General features: G+C 40.2%; 1 protein-coding gene across 1 annotated transcript in view; it reads left to right on the top strand.

The window, feature by feature from the left end:
• Positions 1-19,683, top strand: part of MAP7D3 (MAP7 domain containing 3) — a 44,373-nt gene that overhangs the window by 818 nt on the left and 23,872 nt on the right. Inside the window, exons 2-6 of the mRNA XM_042477841.1 lie at positions 11,031-11,132; positions 11,799-11,879; positions 14,475-14,638; positions 16,371-16,482; positions 16,908-16,928. Coding sequence (XP_042333775.1) covers positions 11,031-11,132; positions 11,799-11,879; positions 14,475-14,638; positions 16,371-16,482; positions 16,908-16,928 — 480 coding nt within the window. The remainder of the gene's footprint in view (positions 1-11,030; positions 11,133-11,798; positions 11,880-14,474; positions 14,639-16,370; positions 16,483-16,907; positions 16,929-19,683) is intronic.

The following is a 19,683-nucleotide window of genomic DNA, read 5'->3' as shown; positions in this document are numbered from 1 at the left end:
CTTTCCCCCTCAATTGGGGTATAAATCTGGGTCCCTTTCCCCCCTCAATTGGGGTATAAATCTGGGTCCCTTTCCCCCCTCAATTGGGGTATAAATCTGGGTCCCTTTCCCCCCTCAATTGGGGTATAAATCTGGGTCCCTTCGCACACACCCCATTGGGTCCCTTTCTCTTATGAGACCCCAAAGTGAGCCTATAGCAGGGTTTTCTTGGCAGGTTTTGTTCAGAGAGGCGTTGTGGTTGTCATCCTCTGAGGCTGAGAGAGTGTGACGTGCCCAGGGTCACCCAGTGGGCTTTTGAACCCAGGTCTCCAGAGTCCAACAGTCAAACCGCAATGGCTGTTCGCTTCAGAGTATCCAGAAGTCAGAAATGACTTGAAGGCACACAACGACAACAACGACAACAACCCCTGTCAAGTGTTGCCCTCCTGTGGAGACCTCTGTCCAGGTTTGAGGACATCTGGACAGTTTTGGATTTTGGAGTATTTCAACAATCTGGTTAAAAGAGACTCAATCTATAGTCTCTTTTTCCTCTTATCTTGGCTTTTGTGTCCTCTTTGCACTGTCTCAGTCCCCTTTTATCAGCTTTCCTATATCAAGTGCTGCCTTTTTCCAGGACCGGACTCCCCCTCTTTTAATGTTTAGTTTCTTTTATTGGTCCTTGTTTTGGGGCTTTCTTTCTCTGCCCCTCCTCCTCTCCTTCCAAGTTTGTCTTCTGTCTTGCATGGAGTGCTTCTCCTTCCCAGAACCTCTTCTTTTATATTCATGTGTGTAACATTCATTTTTCCTCTTGTGTATTTCACTAGTCCTGCATGAGGACCCCTGCATCTTCCTTATAATGTCCCTATTGCTTTTGCCTCCTTTCTCTCCTTCTCCCTCCATTTTATTCTCTTATTATCTTAGATAATTTTAACAATTTCAGATTTATACATCTTTATTTAAACACACACACCCTCTCCATTTATAACCTTTCCTGACTTGCTCCAGTTAAATTCATCCCCCTTTTGCCCAACTCTTACTCGTTTTATATTCTCTTTTTTGCTCCCACCTGAATTTTTCTTTGCTTTGTTGAATACAGACACACCTGACGGACCCAATATATTACAGTTTGGCCTCTGTTTCCTCATTCTCCTTCCTTTTGTCATAATCCTGTCTCAAGGGCTCCTTCCTTAAGAGGCTCGTTCTTGGATTCATTCATTCAGTCATTCATTCGTTCCCAGTTGCCACCCTTCTTTGTACTTTTCTATCTCCATCATGCCCCCATTTTGTCGTCATTCCTGTCTCAAGCTCTCATCCATCTCTAGCTTTTTTAGTCCACATTAGAACAATGTTTAGGCCCCCCTGTTTTGTCCTTTGTGTTTCAGGTTTTCCTCATCCTTCTCCATCCTCCATCTCACCAAATAAGAATCCCTGAAGAGCTGTCTGCACTTGAAACCATAGGCTGAGTTCACCAATATTTGTCTCTCAGTGCTGCAGTTAAGCTGATTGAAAATCTACACACATCTCTCTCTCTCTCTTCCCTGCCTCCCCCTCAGAAAAACCCTTTACTCTGCAAATCTCTCTGGACCGTTTCCTCCCTCCATGGTTTTATTTCCATGTGTTTCAATTACTTCTCCGATGTCTTTGTAAAAACCACACATGAGCTCTTCCCTCTTATACGGAGCTCAGCTTCGGATTTTTATGTTTGCATGCATTTAGTTTCTGACTGCTGTTGTGATTGGACTCCCTATATAGGTTTGCCAGAGCTTCTTAGAAAAAAAGGTCAGTGTATTTGTTTTGTTGGTTGTGTCATTTCTCTTAAACTGTGGCGCATGACAGCTTTGGCAACAGTATTTAGTCATGGAGATGTCAAGCTGAAATTTTTAGGGAGATTTCAGTAAACAGAGATGCGAAGGCCTACTTTAATGGCTATGAAAGATGGTTAAACAAAGGTTAAAGAGGATAAGGCAGTAAATGACAACAGCATCGCAGTTAGTATGAGTTGCTAGGAGCATGAGCTAAAGGATACTGTTTATTTATTTGTTTATTTCCACAATGGGATTCTGATTGGAAAATATTTGGGCCACCAGAAGCTGGTAGAAATCTTATCCCAGCATCACTCCCCTTTGGGATGCTGACTAGGGCTGATGGGAGTTGCAGTTCAGCAGCAAGGAGAGCCGCATGTTTCCCAGCTCTACTTTAAACTGAATATTCAAATAAATGTAGTGATAGCATCTTGGAAAAACCACACTGTGTTTTTCCACCCATCCTGTGCGAAATTAGATGCTTCCCTGGCCCTGAGGGATCCTGAGCAAAACTCCACGTGACGCAGGAGATCCGTGATTAGACATTGCGACATCTTTTTATCTCATTAAAAGCCATTGTTGGCCGGAGAAGGAGGAAGTGTGCATGATTTGAACTGGGACTAAGGTGGAATTAAACCTCAGGACCCAGTTCAGATGGTGTGGCCCCACAAGTAAATGAGGGGGGAAAAGACACTCAGAAACCCAGTTGCAGATATGCTGTGAAACGTTTAGGTTTTTTGTGATTTGTTTAGTTGTAAATATATTTAGAATTCCTTATAAAGGGGCCGTTGATATTCATGCCCAAGCTCTATTTGGTTTGGTTTAGTGGTTGTGTTAGGATGCCAGAATACTTTGAGGGGTTTTATATTAGCAGAATGCATACATTAGAGCAAGACTTTTGATTTCAGGTCATGAGAGCTTAATTTAAACATTAACTGCTAAGTAACCCAAAGCATGGTCAATAAAGAACCCATCCAGAGCAGCCTGATCTTTCTTAGGAGAGGGTACAAAATACTGACTATTCAATGAGGTGGAGAAGATTAGATCTTTTCTGTTTTCTTCTGGTAGATGCTTGCTGAGTTTTCCTGTTTAATTTTTTTTAAAGTAAATATGATGCTTATAAAATGTGCAGATAGAAATATTACTTTTTAATTAGTTTTATTTCCTGCATATTCATGGTCAGTTTACAACTGTGGAGATGGCGGATCATGAAATGGCTATTATGAACCAATGGTAATTTAGATTTTCTTGATGATCCTAGAACTAGTCAGTCTCTGCTCATGTTTTTTGTCAACAAACAAGTAGCACAATGCAATTGACAGATGCACCCGTTCCATAGCCAAGGTGCCTAATTCAGCCATCAGCAGTAAAGCTGACAGGGATGCTCCCAGTTTTTAGCAGCCCATCAGCTGAGCAATAAAATCTCATGCAGAACAGCCAGAGAACAATTAGGAGGTGTTTGAACAAATTATGCAAAGGAATCTGTTGCCTCAGCCTTGAAAGCAAGTTCCCAGGACTATCTAGCGCACATTTTTACCAATCAGCTCACTGCCATGTATTTAGGATAAAATAGTATTCTGAGTGCCTGGTCACTTGAGTGAAATCCTTACTTGCTAAAGGCATGAGTGACCTTGTTCAAGTCACACTGTCTCAGCACCAAAGGAAGACAATACCAAAAAAACCCACCTCTGAACATATCTTGCCTGCGATTGGTTTTCCTTAGGGTTGCCATAAGTTGGAAACATCTTGAAGACTCACAACAACAGCAAAGGCAAGGCCTTGTGCATCAACCTTCCTTTGGTAGAAAACAGAAAGGTGTTGCAGAGTTGTTGTCTATCAGGTGGGAATGGTCTACACGTGTTTGGTTGTGTTAGATGAACTGAGTGATGGTATGGATTGTACCACGATAATCTTCATATCTAGACAGTATTTGAGGAATGTTTTACCGTGAGACTACGCCAACAGACTGCTGGTCCTCATACTTGCTTTGTGACTTCCTCCTGTCCCTGTGCCTTGACAGGGTGGTGTCTTGTGTTGTATTGATTTAAAACAAAAGAAAGCAAAAAGTTCTCTGCTGCCTTTGAATACTGCTGGGGTTTGTGCACAGCACTATAACAAAAAGTTGCTTTCATTACCAAAGTCCCATGCTGTCAGATGTGATGACATCACAACATGGTTTGGGTGGGATTGTAGCAGATGTGTTTTTCTTCCAGCTAAGATGTTCTGGAACTGGAAATGCTTCGTAGCACTTGCTTAATAACTTTGAAATTATGACATGCTTATGCTGTAGTCTGCTATCTTCACATCAAGTGGCATACAGGCATAGACACAAAAAGAAAAGCAATGCATACTTCATACAGTCATCATTCAATACAAGTAAACAGGAGTGGTAATTATAGAGGTCCTCAATAAATATGCTTAGCATAAACTCTTGAGGTTCTATAATCATGAAATTTATTCAAGTTATTATTCGACTAAACACTAAGGATTGGTAGTGTGATGCTTAGGTTAGCCATAAGTCAGAAATGACTTGAAAGCATACAACAACAACAATAAAGAAAGGTGATCATGAAGATGATGACAGATCCTGTCTGATCTTAGAAGTTAAGCAGGGTCAGCCCTAGTTAGTACTTGGATGGGAGACTGCCAGCAAATACTAAGTGCTCTAAGCTATACTGTATTTCACAGGAAGGAAAATGACAAAAGCACCACTGAGCATTCCTTGCCTAAGAAAACTATGAAATTCATAGAGTCGCTGCAAGTTGACTTGTGACGTGAAGGCACATACATACATGAAAGCCACAGTGACATTTAAACGTGTGCTAACAAGTCCTATTCATGTGTGGTCTTAAAACTTTGTGACAGATACTGTGGACCAACAAATACAATATACTAAGAGATGAGATTCAAATGGGTGTAAATGGAGTGGGAAATGTGTTGTGTGTGCATCTGTCCCTCTTTTTATTGCATGTCTGCAATAAAGATCCCTTTTTGCTTTATAAAAAAGATATCATAAGATAATTCTCTTGATTAAATAAGATCTTCCTGTTATAGGAGGGATAGTCATGAGATCACACACAATTTGCTGGCAGAAGGAACCCATTTCAATCACCAGCATCTCCAGGTAGGGCTGGGAAATAATCCTGCTTGACCTCCCAGAAAGAGCTAGAAATGACAATAGTAGGCTAGATGGACCACAGTCTGACTCAGTATATAGTATCTTTTTGTGTTCCTGGTATTAGTGAGGAAGTCATGTCATCATAATTCTAGAAATGGGGTTGAGGTTGCTGTCGACATTGCCTTGCGCTCAGCAAGGCAGTGGAGAAGGTGGTTATTTTATGTGTTTCATTCTGTCATCTAAATGGTGGGCCTTCTTCAACTTTTTCCATGTGATTCATCTGCTTTTGGCAAGTGCTTAAATTGGTACACCCATGGCATTGTCAAGAGTTATTCCTACTTGATTGGCCTATCCTATGATTGCAGTGGGATGGCCAAAAGGTAAAAGTAACATATTTTCTCTCTCAACTGTCTGTAATTTGTCATTAATCTTGATTTTCTCGGGCTCAGAATGCCTGCTGAATGGTGAGGTGTTTGGTGAGTAACATGATGTTGTTGTTGGGAAGACTGTGAACATCCTCAGATAGTAACACCTGCAGAGGAAAAGAGCAAATTGCAAGTGTGAACGTCACAAATTATAAAACAAGTTAAGAGGAATAATAAAACCTTGCTCATGAAGAAAAAGGAAGATTGGGGGTTAAAATGCAATAGCAAATTTTCCCACTTGCATAGCACACAATAGAGGCCTTATTGTGTTTCCAGAGAAAGACTTTAATTTGTGATTTCAGAGTTTGACTGGAGTCTGTTGTGATTTGCAGTGCTAGGCTCTATTGTTGGGGTGGGTGGGGGTTGTAGGCAGGGAACCTGCTCTGTTCAACAATGGCGTGGCTGCAAACAACACATAGAAGAGAAAAACTTTCTTCACATACGTTTGCAGAAGAGGAAGCTAGTCCACTTCCCTGTCCTGAGGTCAGGGAAGTAACACAAAGGACTAATGAAAAGGAGGCATAATGTACAGAGACCGAGTGTGAGAGAATATGAAAACAGGAAAATAGAATTATGGTTTACCATAAAGCAGTTAATGTCTGTTATTGCTGTTGAGTATTTTGTGCTACTTTCACATAGTGAAAAATCTAACATTTGTCTTATGTTCACGTATAAAGTGCCATGTACAATAAAGTGGGCCCTTGGTATCTGCTGGGGTTCGGTTCCAGGATCCCCCTGTGGATACCAAAATCCATGGATGCTCAAGTCCCATTATATGCAATGGGATATTCATTATTATTATTATTATTATTATTATTATTATTACAGCAGTGGGCCTTTGGTATCCATTGGGGTTGGGTTCCAGGATCCCCCCGTGGATACCAAAATCCATAGATGCTCAAGTCGCATTACTGTATATTGCAATGGTGTCTTTTATACGAAATGACAAAATAAAGATTTGCTTTTAAAAACTTTTTGTAAAATACGTTTCAAGCCATGGCTGCATTAATCCACAGATAATCCATGGATATGTATTAGTAATACTGTACCAGTAATAGTTTTTTGTTGGGATTTCAGGCTCTGTGGCCATGTTCTAGAAGAGTTTCTTCCTGACATTTCGCCAGCATCTGTGGCTGGCAAAACATCATAGACCTAAAACCCAACAAAAAACTATGGATGCCGACCATGAAAGCCTTCGACTTCTGTTAGTAATGTTTGGGAATGGTCTCAGAAGAGTTTCTTGCAGTCTTAATGGAAGCCTTGGGGAGCAGCAGTCCTCAGCATTAAGGTGGTCTGTTTTCAGCCTGGTTGTGCTCCAGCGATGACTCTCATGTTGTGTTTAGATATCTTTCGGTAGACTGCTTCTCCACAAAGGAACTCAGTGAGTGAAGCCAACCTGCCCCACTTGGTCCTCTGTGTTGTAACTGTACTCAATTAATTGCCCCCCTCTAGACAAAGGCAAAGTAATGAAGGAGTTCATGGCCGTTTGCTAGTGGCACCGTTAGGATGTTGGGGCTGTGTTTTCTTTTGTGAGTAATCTCAATTATAGCCCAAAGTTAATGTACTGAAAAATATTATGCAAGCAGAAGCTAGCAAATGGCTCAGTGTAACGTTTGCAAGCACACACCAAAAAGGAAAGAATCAGAACCTTCCACAAGTAGTAGGATGCTAGATCCTTTTGGAGGAGCTTGTGTCTTCAAAAAATTAATTGACATAATATTTTTAAATCCTCTAAAACATTATCAGAAATATGTCCCTGTTTCAAGTCCCATCTACACAAAGCTCTTGACAAGTCTGGAAAGTGAGGAGAAAGAGAAGAGCTGCTTTGGTAATTCCACCATACAATCCGGCAAGTAAGATGTTGGCCTCTCTTCACACATCCCTGTCCCATAATGCAGGATTTCCAGTAAGGACATCTGAACTATCTTGGATGCAGGTACAAGAACAGTGAAGAATGTTACTTCCTTTCCCGTTATTGGTTGCTATTTTTCTCAGATTAGGTTCCCAAATTCTCTTTTTCTTCCTTTAACATATATGCCGAGTGTGTATTTGGCTTTCCTTGAATGTGTGGGTGTGTGTGTTTGGCTTTCTTAGTCTTACTACATCTGCAAAGGAGCCCAGTAAAATAAGCTTCAGATGGAATGAAAACCGCATGTAGCCTGGGTGTTCCCTGCTTCATGTCACTGAACTTATAGATCCAAAATTGAGTTGCGCATACTTTCTCGGGTGAGTTATTACAATTTTGTCGTTTAAATCTGCTATTCTGCTTGTGCATAGCACAGGAGATTGTCTTATACCTACAGTAACCAGATCATTGACCCATTGAGTGTTTACACTGACAAGCAGTGGCTCTTCAGCATTTCAGTCAGGGGTTTTTCTGCCTGTACTTGCAGATTCTGCAGAATGAATTGGGGACATTTTGCAGGGATCACTCTGCTGATACCACTTTTGCTAAGAATGCTATTGGATTTCTGTTTTGACCATTAAGATTTGGCCTAGGCCCTTGCGCTAACAATGGAGTTGAGGGCAGAATCATTTGGCAAGTAAAATTTGATGAATGAGCTGGCGGATAAAAATTTCTACTCCGGCACTGAGTTATTATGATAACTTCCTCAGATCTGTAACATTAATATTCTCTTGGAGAAGAATCCAATTTAATTGCTTGTAAATTAGTTTGGAGGCAGTGTAGCAAGAAGGCAGGAGTTTTCAAAAATGTGCTAGATTGTATGAGAAATTAGATTTCCTGGCATCCTTTGTATCAGGATGCTAAGTGAATCTGGTCTTTGGATGGCATGGCAGTAGGATGATACATATGTCTAGTGCAGTGATTCCCAAACTTTGGGTCCTCCAGGTGTTTTGGACTTCAATTTCCAGAAGCCCTAGCTAGTTTGGCCAGTGGTCAAGAAACAGTCCAAAAGACCTGGAGGACCAAAATATGGGAATCACTGTATGTATTCTGACTGAGAAGTTCTATAAGGCCATTGCTTTTGTTACGGTGAAATCAAGCATATTATCCAAGGTGGTTTGGCAGGATGAATAGTAAAGCCTCCTCCTTGCAGCAGATGTGCAAAGAGCATTCTTGCTCTGGCATCTGATGCAGCTAGCATAGTCAAAAATGCTCTGTGTTTGCATGCAAGGTTCTACTCAATTAATATCTAACCACATTTTTCACTCATTAACATGCCAGTGCAGTCCCTCAGTAGGGTCTGTCAAGGTAAGGTCTGCTAATGTAAGACCATCTTCTGCTAGTGTATGAGCTTACCTGAAATGTAGATAAAGTCAGGTGTGTATTGGCTATGGAAATAACAAGTGATGCTTTCTTCCACCCAGCCACTGAGTTTTATTATGGTTTTGTGTGTTGTTATTTACCATCAAGTTAGTCTTTGACCTCTGGCAACCCTATGAATGAGAGACAACCAAGAGCCTCAGGTCTTGCAGAGACACAGCTATGGCCTCTTTGAATCAATCCATCTATAGTGCAGTCTCCTCCTGCCTCACCAAGCATTATCGTCTTGTCTTGTTTACATTTCCAGAATCGCAACTAGTGTTGGCTTGATTTATCTAGACTAGTGTTTGCAGCCAGATATTCTTCTCTCTTTTTCTAAAAGAGGAAATTGCTTTTGTCCATTACTAGGGAAAGTTTGGATTGTTTCAGATTGTGTTTAGATATTAGATCAGAGGGATTTTAAAATTTATTTTTAGCATCAGCACTTATTTTGGTCTGTAAATTGGGATCAGGTGCATTGTACTCTTTCTAATAAGCTTTGAACACAGCTTATACCCAATTCATTGCTTCATAGAGAATGAACATTACCTTGCAAAAGAAAAGAATTAATTCCTTCATATGGAATTAATATTTGCTCTGCAAAATAAGCTTTTTGATTTTAAATGTTTTGGGCGAGTGCTATGAACACGCATGATTATGTGTCACATTCCAGAAAACTGGGGGGGAACCCTTTTTTGATGTCACAGTAAAATTTAGTCTTTCTGTCTATCAAAATAACTACATTGCAGTACACTCAGTAGTTGTTGTTATCTAGAATGAGCCCCAGTATTGTGTGCAGATAGGATTTGAGAAAGCTTTTGTCAAGAACTGCAGCGGGGAATTAATTCAAGGCAAGGTGACAGCTGCAGGTGACAGTTTAGAGTTGCTGAATGAGTAGTGTAACCAGCATTTATCATTGACTTCAGACAGGATTAAGCACTTTGAGGTGATTGTTCTTGGGTGCAGCCTTAGGAGGATTATTGCCATGACAGAAGGAGTTGTCATGGAGAGGAGAAATGCTCTTCCTGCTTTCTGCAATGCTCAGTTAGAAGAGAGGCTAAAACTGGTGGCAAGGAAACTGAACGCTGTATTCTCTTGGCAAAGTAAAATTTTCCTCTGAAATCAGAGGTCACTTTGAAGATACTTTGGTGTGCTTTAACTCTTAGATCCTGATTGCCTTTTAAATTCTTTGCTTTTCATTTTCTGAACAGCGTTGTTATATTGGTAAGGTCTCCCTTTACCGTAGTATCCTATCTAACCAGTTGGTACTTAAAAACCCAGGACATACTAAATGATGGACCTCTGTGTCTGGAGAAAAATTTGAAAAATTAAATTATTCTATGCCCTGTGGAAGGAGCCAGAAATGTATAATTAATTGGTTTGTCCTACCTTGTCAGAGAGAGCCATCATGGTGTAAGGGTTTGAAGGTTGGAGTAGGACTCTGGAAACCAGGTTTTGATTCCCCGCTCAGCCATGAAAACCCACTGGGTGACCGTCGGCGAATCACACACTCTCAGCCCCAGAAAACTCCCAAATTCAAGTTGGAAATGACTTGAAGTCTCACAACAAGTGCAAACCTCACCAAAACTGAAAATGAAGGGAAACTCAAGACGAAGTCAATGGTCACAGCCACAATGCATTTGGGCATTGACTGCAGTCACTCCCATGAAACAGATATAGTGGTTCCTTATTTGCAGAATAGGTACCATACCCATCAGTAGATCACTGCAAGACTAATTAACAAGGAAATATTATCTTCTGTGAGGCTGATAGGTTAGGTAGAGGATGGTTGGTTTTTGCGGCAAGCAACAGGTGATAGGTTAACAAGGCAATAATTTGAGTTTTATGAATTGGAGCAAAAGCATCTGGAGAATGAGACAAGAATGACAGCATAGAAAGAAGGAAAGCAAAGGATGAAGAGGAAGGAATAAGACCTCTAAACTGTGAGAACATATAATGGGTTAGTGAGAAAATGTCAACATTTCATAGGAGAGTGCATCAGATCAGACATTGCCTTGTAAAGGTTGCTGATCTTTTTTTAGTGGCAAGACAAGGTCTTTCTTTGACTTGGTACCTGAGATCAGCGCCAGCACAGTTTGAGCTTCTCCAGGTGGAACTAACAAGCAAACAATGTCGCTTTTGGCTCATTTCTGGCTATGAAAACAAGATGATCAATGGAAACAGAGCTGCTTGAAATCACAGGAGATAACAACAAAAACATGCCCTACCTTGTTATCATGACCCAGGAAGCAGGCATTTTTCAGGCCACCAGGAAAAAAGACATTTAGAAATGGGAATGACTAATTTTTACAGTTGCAAGAACAGGTTTGAGTAATGCAACAAGACTTGCGTGAAATCATATAACCTTAAATATTGGCACACAACATGATAGATTTTATTGTAACCATGTTTGTGGTATTGTGTGTTTTTTTCCCTCACAGTTGCTGCAGCTCAGGCATTAGCAGAAGAAAGAAGAATCCAAAGTGGTGGTAGTCCTGGTCCAATTCCGTCTCCACTTAGCATAAAATCGTCAACTAAGCCAGGTAAAATCCTTGATTTTAATATGTTTGCCTTTCCTCTGCTCCTTGTAGTGTTTCTTTGTTTGGCTTCCATTTTGAATAAATCCCCTCTGTGTGACTTTGATGAAGAGAATAGTTTGCTTTAATTGCATATTCTCAGAGGGCCTTATTTTGACATCTCTCAGAAGCTGGAAAACAATTTGTTTAACCAAGTCAGTAAAAAAAAAACAACAGTGTTGTGAGATAGGAAATTGCCATTCCAGTGTTTGTGTGTGAATTCATCACACAGACAATAGTGCTAGGAAACAGAGGAGGGCTTCCTGTCATAGTTATGAAGATGAGAGAGTACACTGGCATTGCAATTCCTGTGTTAACAAATTAACATTATTTCATGTGAAGATATATTTGTGAAATACAGTGGGCTCTTGGCATCTACTGCAGTTTGATTCTAGGACCCCTTGGATCCATGGATGTTCAAGTCCCGTTAGATACAATGAAGAGTAAAATGGTGTCCCTTTTATATAATGGCAAAATCAAGATTTGCCATTTGGAATTTATCCTTTTTTTTAATGATTTTCAAACTGTGGATGCTTGAATCCGTGGATAAAAAAAATCTGTCAATGTGGAGGGGCAGCTGTACAGTGTGACTTGTTTGGTTGATAAACAGTTTGAATTTCTCATCCTTTACAGTGATAGATGGCTCCATCTTGAAATCAGAGGAGAGGCAAAGACTAGCCAGGGAACGTAGAGAAGAGCGAGAGAAGCAACATGGTATGGCTATATGAAAGATAAATTAATGCAAAGCCAAAACTGTTTGTGTCCTGTTGTATGGTTGCAGGGATGTTTCACTCCGATTCTTCTCAGTGTCACCTTGGTTTATTCTGTTTAGTCCTTTTTATTCTGTTTCTGCATTAATATGCATGCAGAGAGAATTTATATAAAGCTGTGTAATGTGTGGAGTAAATACCTTAAAGGCACCAGATTCCATCTGATCTTGGAAGCTAAGCTGGGTCAGCCCTGGTTGGATGGGAGACAGCCGGTGAATACCAGATGCTTCAGGCTATATTTCAGAGGAAGAAACTGACAGAACAACATCTGAGTATTCCTTGTCTAAGAAAACACTAGAAATTCATAGTGTTGCCATATGTTGCGAGGCAACTTGATGGCAAACACACAAACACACATATTTTCTCACAAAATATTTTGGATAAAATCTGTTTTATCCAAAATGTGGCCATTTCTGCCGATATTTTTTCTCAAAATATGCATTTTCAATGTATTTGGGGTTTGGGGTTTTTTGTTGGTTTTTTTGACGTTAGAAACATTTTGAGAATTGTTATTTTAGCTGAGATCTGTATTGCATATTTAGTAGAAATGTGAAGTCTTAAGGAATAATTTACTGGTGCTTTGGCAGTACAGCTTTTACTTCTAAAGCATTTGGATTTGTAGTAGCCATTGGCAACATAGAGAGGAAGTTTCAAAATATAGCGGAAGTGTCTTTAAAAGCTTACACACTGTAGTTGGGCAGCTCTAGACAGCTCTAAATAATTGCATTGTAGACGTTGGGTTTCTTTGCATAGCATTCTTTATAGAGTTATCATGTCTGAGATCTCGCCTGCTAAATTCTTATCACAATATCCAGATGTTAATTCCTGCAATGGATGCATATGGTATTCTCCAAAATCCTATGGCAGGGTTCAGTAGTTCCAGAAGTGTGACATTTTGAATTTGGAGTCTGGTCTGGTTTCCCCACCCTGGTCTTCTTGGCCATAGCAAACAAGATGCCCGGCGTGCAAAAACTAAATTCTCAAGCTGTTAAGGTTAAATCAGTACATTCATATTGTCTAGGTAGATAAGCACCTATGATACTTCTCAGTTAGTGGATGGGCAATAAAGCTCTGTGTAAAGGAGACCATGTTAAACGTCCTCTTTGTAACACACAGTAGTGAAGATGTGTTATTTCTAGCATATGGTGAACCTGAGATGAACCTATCATGGGGTTTTCTTGGCAGAATTTGTTCAGAGGGGGGTTGTTTTGGCCTTCCTTTGAGGCTGAGAGATTGTGACTTACCCAAGGTCACCCAACGGGTTTTCATGGCCGGGGGGGGGGGGGGACTCGAATCTTGCCCCCACAGTTTTCTAGTCCAAGACTCAGTGAAGCACATTATGATATTTGAGTCCTCAGACAAGAGAAGAGTGAAATAATGGCGCTACATAGACAGGCCCTATGGGGCACTGTCGTGACGTGCGAGGGGCGGCATTTTCAGTTGCCCCTTACACGTGACGAGGGCGTCAAAATGGTGGCACCCTGTGCACATGGGTGCCGCCATTCTGACGTGACAGACGCCTAGCATCCGCATGTCCTGGCGTCATTGTGACGCACTGGGGCATCATAATGGCACCGCAAGAAGAACCCGCTTTTTGCGGGTTCTTTTTGTTGCATGAGGGAGCTGCGCAGTTTGTCCACTGTGGCTCCCTCGCGCAACAAAACAAGGCGTGGTCTGTAGCCCGCAAATATCTTCCATACTGGAAAGCCACACTCGGCTGCCTATGATTTTGAGCTTAGGGGGAAACAATCTTACAGTAACCTCTGAGGAATGTCTAGCTTGATTTATTTGTTCTACTTTCTCCTTGAGACTTGACTGTCAGGTTGGATTTGAGCACTATCTGTGAGGTTTTGGCTCAAATTCAGAGAAAGTGCATCCTGGCATAAATGAGACACTTGATTCTCTCGCTTGTTCCTCTGAGATTTTCGTTGACCTCAGGCAGGCGCTTGCAAGCAGGCAGGCGAAGTTTATGGCAATGTGGAACCTTCTGGACTCTTGTCAGAGCTAAGTGATTTTTTTTTTCACTTTTAACAAATGTGAAAGCCAGCATGGTGTAGTTGAGTTTTAGACTAAGACTCTGGAGAACAGGGTTTGAATCCTCACTCGCCTGTGGAAACCCACTTCATGAGAGAAGACTGACAGTATCTGCTGGACTTAATCCTCTCCACTACTATCATTGCCTTTTGCGTGTCATGTCTTATTTAGATTACAAGCCTGAGGTCAGAGAACTGTCAAATTAACAATTTGTAAACCTCTCTGAGAGCCTTTGTGGCTGAAGAGTGGGGTATAAATACTCCAAATTAATAAAGGTAAAACTACCTCTGAACAAATCTTGCTAATAAAGCCCTGTGGTAAATTTGCCTTAGGGTTGCTCTAAGTTAGAAAAGACTTGAAGGTGCACAACAACAAAAACAAGCATGAATGTGTCTACATGGACTGCTGAGGTTTTGTTAAATGGAAGCCAGCACAAAACACTTGCATAATATGCTATAATGTTTGGGAATGTTTTACACTACTGTAATGTTGTTCAAATGCACAGCTGCCAAAGAAACTCAAATACTGGAGAAGGAGAAGAAGGCAAAACTCCAATATGAAAAACAAATGGAAGAGAAGCAGAAAAGATTGAAGGAACAGAAGCTGAAAGAACAGCAAAGAAGAGCAGCAGTAGAGGAGAAGAGAAAACAAAAGATTGAGGAGGAAAAGGTACAATGGAGTTTAATGCTCTTGTAACTGTGATGTCACTTCAGAGAACTAGCTGTGTTTTTCCTAACAACCTTATTGAGATCTAGAGTTGAGATTCAGTGAAATGCAAAATGACATTTCAAAATAGAACCAAACCTTCAGTATTATGAAATTCTTCCCTTTATCTTTGATAAATAAGATTGTGTCTGATGTCTTTAAAATATGATTGTGATCGTTGACAGCAATAGTAAAGTCTCAGACTGGCTGCCAGTTACAACGATCCATTTCAGACTCATCTTCATCCTACCTGCAATTTCTGTTTTGAAAGCTGTGGGAAGATTTTTCCATTTTCAGAAACCCAGCATAGCTGTCTAGCAAGCTTTCTTTTCTGGAATGGTGAATTCTGCCCTATCTTCCTTCTCTTCCTCCTACTTGTGGCATTTTCTACCGCTTCCTTGGTTGACTCTTTCCACAGCTCTTGGATCCCTGGAGACTGTTGTGGGTTATCCTGCCCACCACAGTTTTTACCAGTGCTCCTCTATACATATTCTGCACCTTTGTCACCTTATATTTTTTCAATTTGCTCATATGATTGTGCATCTTTCAGTTAACAGTTAAAGTAAGCCTATCTTACTGTTTTGAATGGAGTATTAGGCTTCCAATGATGATGGTGATTGGATTCCAGATGTATTCCATCTGTGTAGAACCTGTTGGACGATTTGCATTTTTAGAACACTATTGCCATCTTGTTCCCTTGGACGAGCAAATGTTTCTGTTTTGTTGTCTCTTTGTGGAGAATAGTTTAATGTCTAAAGTCATAAAAATGCATTGTCTTAAGTTCATTCTTTCTGGTTTCAAAGAAGATTTAAAAGCAGGATACTTAGTTTTTCTCATTTAAAAGAAAACTTATAAACAGACAGAGAAACCCTACTGACTATCACATGGAGAGTGTTGAGAAATCTCCTGTAAAATGTCATGTGCAGGTTGAAACAGGACTCCCTTGCCTTTATGTCAAGGGAGAATTTAGCAATTTACTTAATACAGACGAAAGTTATTCTATCAAAAAACCAGATGAGCAGGGATTTTTTTTTATCCATCCTGGGATTTTCCAGAGTTCCCTTTTAGTAGTGAATGGCCTAAAATCCCTAGCTGAACTACTTGTCATATCCCATTGTGCATGCAGAGACTCACTATAAACTCTGCTATCTTGTGGTTGGAATGGTTAACGCCTCAACCACTTTGTATTTTTCCTATTTACACTTCAGATCGGGAGTCCTGGGGTTGCTGTTATGTAGACCCTGTTCAAAACTCTTTGTCTGCTAGTTCTGAATGTTTCTTAACAGTACATTTCAATCAAACAATCCCTGCTAAAATTGCCTAGGTGCCCATGTCAACAAAACTCACTCCTACCATCTTTTGAAGAGAATGAACTCTCTTTGTTGCCAGTGTCAGACCTAATGCACCCAGCAGGAGTGGGTTCGCTAATCCATCAGGCCCCCTGCTACACAATAGCTGAATGAACGTAAATTAGAGCTAATGCTGTTTATTAACAAGATTGTGACTAATCAACATCTGCACTCTTTACGTGTTGTCTTTTGAATTCTAATTAGCCATGTCAAATTTAAAAAAACAGGGCTTTTGTTGATAGTAAGCTCCTCAGGGAAAGGATTCTCCACTTGTTTTCAACAGAGCAGTTTACTTAGCAGTTATAATAGCTACTGCAGCTTAATTCCAGGAATGGTTTGATTAACAGGAGCGTTATGAAGCAGTGGTGCATCGTACCTTGGAGCGGAGCCAGCGGCTGGATACCAGGCAGAAGAGGTGGTCGTGGGGCGGTTCTGTAACAGATTCTGATGGTAAGACAGGTAGGTATCAATAATCAAGTTATCCAATGTCTCCTTTACCCATGAAACAACCATAAAAGAATAAGCTTATGGGGGGGAGCGCTAGCTTCTCTCCTTCATTCCCCAGAGCTGGAGTAAAGAAGAGATTTGATTCAAACTTAAAGATAAAAAATGCAATGTATATAATTCGTGTTTATCTTTTGCACTATCATCCCACACTGGCTAACAAGTAGTAAGAAATAAAAGTGTGGATTTAAAATTTAAAAAGTAAAAGAATAAATACATGTAGATAAAAATAACATGGCAAACATAACAAAAAAAGAAGTTTAACATCCTGATCATTATCTTGCATTATCCCTTGTTTCTAAATGTATTTCTCCTGAATTCTGTGATGTACTTGTTCATATTTTACATTGTGATTTTAGTCTGTAAACTTTCTTCCACAGAGCCACCAACTACAGCTGAAGGTGGGTTAAGAAAGATTGATCTGTCTGTTCAGTGTCATTTTAGCTAACCCTGTGTTGTCGTTCTCATTTTTTCTAGCTGGAATTAAGCAGCTAATTCTGTTCTTTGTATAGAGTTGCATTGCTTGCTGTAACCTGTACAAAGCTGTGTTCCTCTCATCCAGCCAATTGTTTTCTACACAATTGGCTATTCTCTTTTTAGGGCCTTAAGAATTAATAAGACCTTAGCTTCTGATAAGGTTATTGTATAAACTAAGTAGAAAATTGGAACTGGCTGCTTGAAATATTATTTGATGTTTGGTGCAATATGGTCTAGATGCCACTACACCTTAAATACTTTTGTCAATCCAGACAGCTATTCCTCTCTTTCTGCAAGCTTTACTGGAGATTCTGGAGTTTCATGTCTCATATTACTTTGGAGACTGCATGCATACTTTTAGCAGTTGCCCTTGTGGTCTCCCAGTCCACAGAGATATTATATGTGAGAAGTATTAAAGGATGGTCAATAGAAATGTGTTGGCAATTTCCTGCATTGCATCTTTCCATGATATAACATGTTAATATTATTTGCATGCATACAACTCATGTGTCAGTAACCTCCTTAAGCATTTACCATGTCTTTCAAAAGCATTGGCAAGCAGCCCTGAGATACTTAGGAAATTTAATCCATCAAGAGTCAGAGTGGGTCTATAGCTCAGGGGCAAGGCACATGTTTTGCATCCAAAAAGTCTCATTCAGTCTTGTATATTTCCAGTTAAACGGATTGTATAGCAGCTTTTGGGAGGAACCTTGTGCTGCTTGAGACCCTGAGAAGCAGACAGTCCGGGGCTAGACAGATAAATAGTCTCATTTGGTTCCTGTGCACCTCAGTCCAGAATTCTTGAGGGATACTGAACTGTCTGAGGCATTCTTCCCCATTTTCATTGCTGTAAAACACAAAAGTCTCATTATGATCTATGTCAGAGAGAACCTCATTCAGGTCCATTGCTGTCTCTCACGTAACTCAAAGAGGCAGAAATAAGGATGGCGCTGCTCTTACTCTGCTGTTGTTTTAAATACCTGTTAATGTGTATCTCCCTTCTGTTCTTAGAATTGTCCTTGATTGCTTGGGTTCATCAGGTACTTGCAGGCAAACTAGTCAGAGCAATTCTGCTCATTTAATAGTTGATTTGCTGTAACTTTGGTCAGAGTAGCATTGAGTGCTTTGTTAATCAAATCTATTCTTTCATAATTCCCAGAGAGAAAATTATACTCCATTCATTCCCCTTACTGCATGAAATGAAACAACCAGGAGAGAATACAATTTTGTTTTAGAAGGGGGAAACATTTTAGGGCAGGTCCCATTAAAGAAAACCTCTTTGAAGACGGTGACTGCTATCCCAGTTCCGCCAACCAACCTCTGTTAAAAACACTAGCCTGTGCTCTAGTGCAGTTTTCTTCAACCAGGTGCCTTCCAGATGTCTTGGACTACAATTCCTGGCATTCCTGAGCATGGGGCCAGGCTGGCTTGAGGCTGCTGGGAATTGATATCCAGAACATCTGGAAGACACCACACATAGGATGGATGCTTCAGTGAAATATTTTTCTGATTTTCCCATGCTTAATGACAGGACTTCTCAGGTTGTGTTTTCAGATCCAGTATGCTGCAGGTCTGACTGGTGTTGGAGTAGTATTCATGTTGCATTTGATTTATTCTGACCCTCCCCTATCTTCCTTCCCATCAGTTCTGAGAGCTGGACATCTTGTGGGTTGTATTTTCTACATTTACAGGGCATAGTTGAAAGTGAAGTTCAAGCTGACAAAGCTAACCAATCTCCATTTTAGAACTCTCTACAGTGGCCTCCCTAATATGAATCCATTTCAGAAAATGTCCCACTGATGTTCAAGTGCACATTTTAGAATAAAGTCTGGAAATTTAAAATGAGATGCATTCAAACTCACTGGGATTTAAAGTACTTCCCATTTTAGAATTGGAGAATATCTATGTAAATAAACCTTCAAATTTGTCAAAGTGGACATTTTAAAATCAGATTCATTAAAGGTAGGGTAAGGTGAGATTTGCAATTTGCTCTCCTTTTCCTGGAGTGATACCAACTGGAAGAACACTTCAGCAGTCCTCATAACCAATAGACACTCAGTTTGTCAAATAACTGTATGCTTCCTGTGTCTTGAAGAGATTTTTGTATCAGGGCTAGGGGAAGCGTCTGCTTTTCTCTTTTGTGTGTGTAGCTTTATTTACTAATGTGTTAACAGCTTTGCTGTTACCATATTTTGGCTGTGTCAATATGTATTAAATGTGTGGAGTGCAATTCCATATCTGTTGTTTCGTTGCATTGTAATTCCTACAGCATGCCTAATTTTTGTGTGTCTAAAATGTGCTTTCACTTCAAGTGTTGTTATATGTTAAGAAAGGACCAGCTCTGACTCATCCTCTTCAATGTGGTGTGGAAATTGTTAAAATATTGGAACTATTCTTTTTTTAGCATACTTTTGTGTATCTGGATTTTCACCCAATGACAGAATGACAGTTTGCAGACAAAAAGCACTATCTTTTGTACTTCCTAACAATACAGCTGATGGAGAGGAAAAAATGAATCTAACCTTCAATATATTTGAGTTTGTTTCTCTTGAGCAGGTCATTAAAAGCTATTTTGCTGCATTTATTTGGTAAAGCTATGAACCATCCCTCCACTAAATGCCTAAAGTAGTATTTAAATTGCATAAAATTTCAAGAACAAAAATAAAACTCCTGGATCAT

Source organism: Sceloporus undulatus, chromosome 7 (assembly GCF_019175285.1).
Source record: "Sceloporus undulatus isolate JIND9_A2432 ecotype Alabama chromosome 7, SceUnd_v1.1, whole genome shotgun sequence".
Classification (NCBI taxonomy): domain Eukaryota; kingdom Metazoa; phylum Chordata; class Lepidosauria; order Squamata; family Phrynosomatidae; genus Sceloporus; species Sceloporus undulatus.
This window is presented reverse-complemented; position numbering and strand designations above follow the sequence as displayed.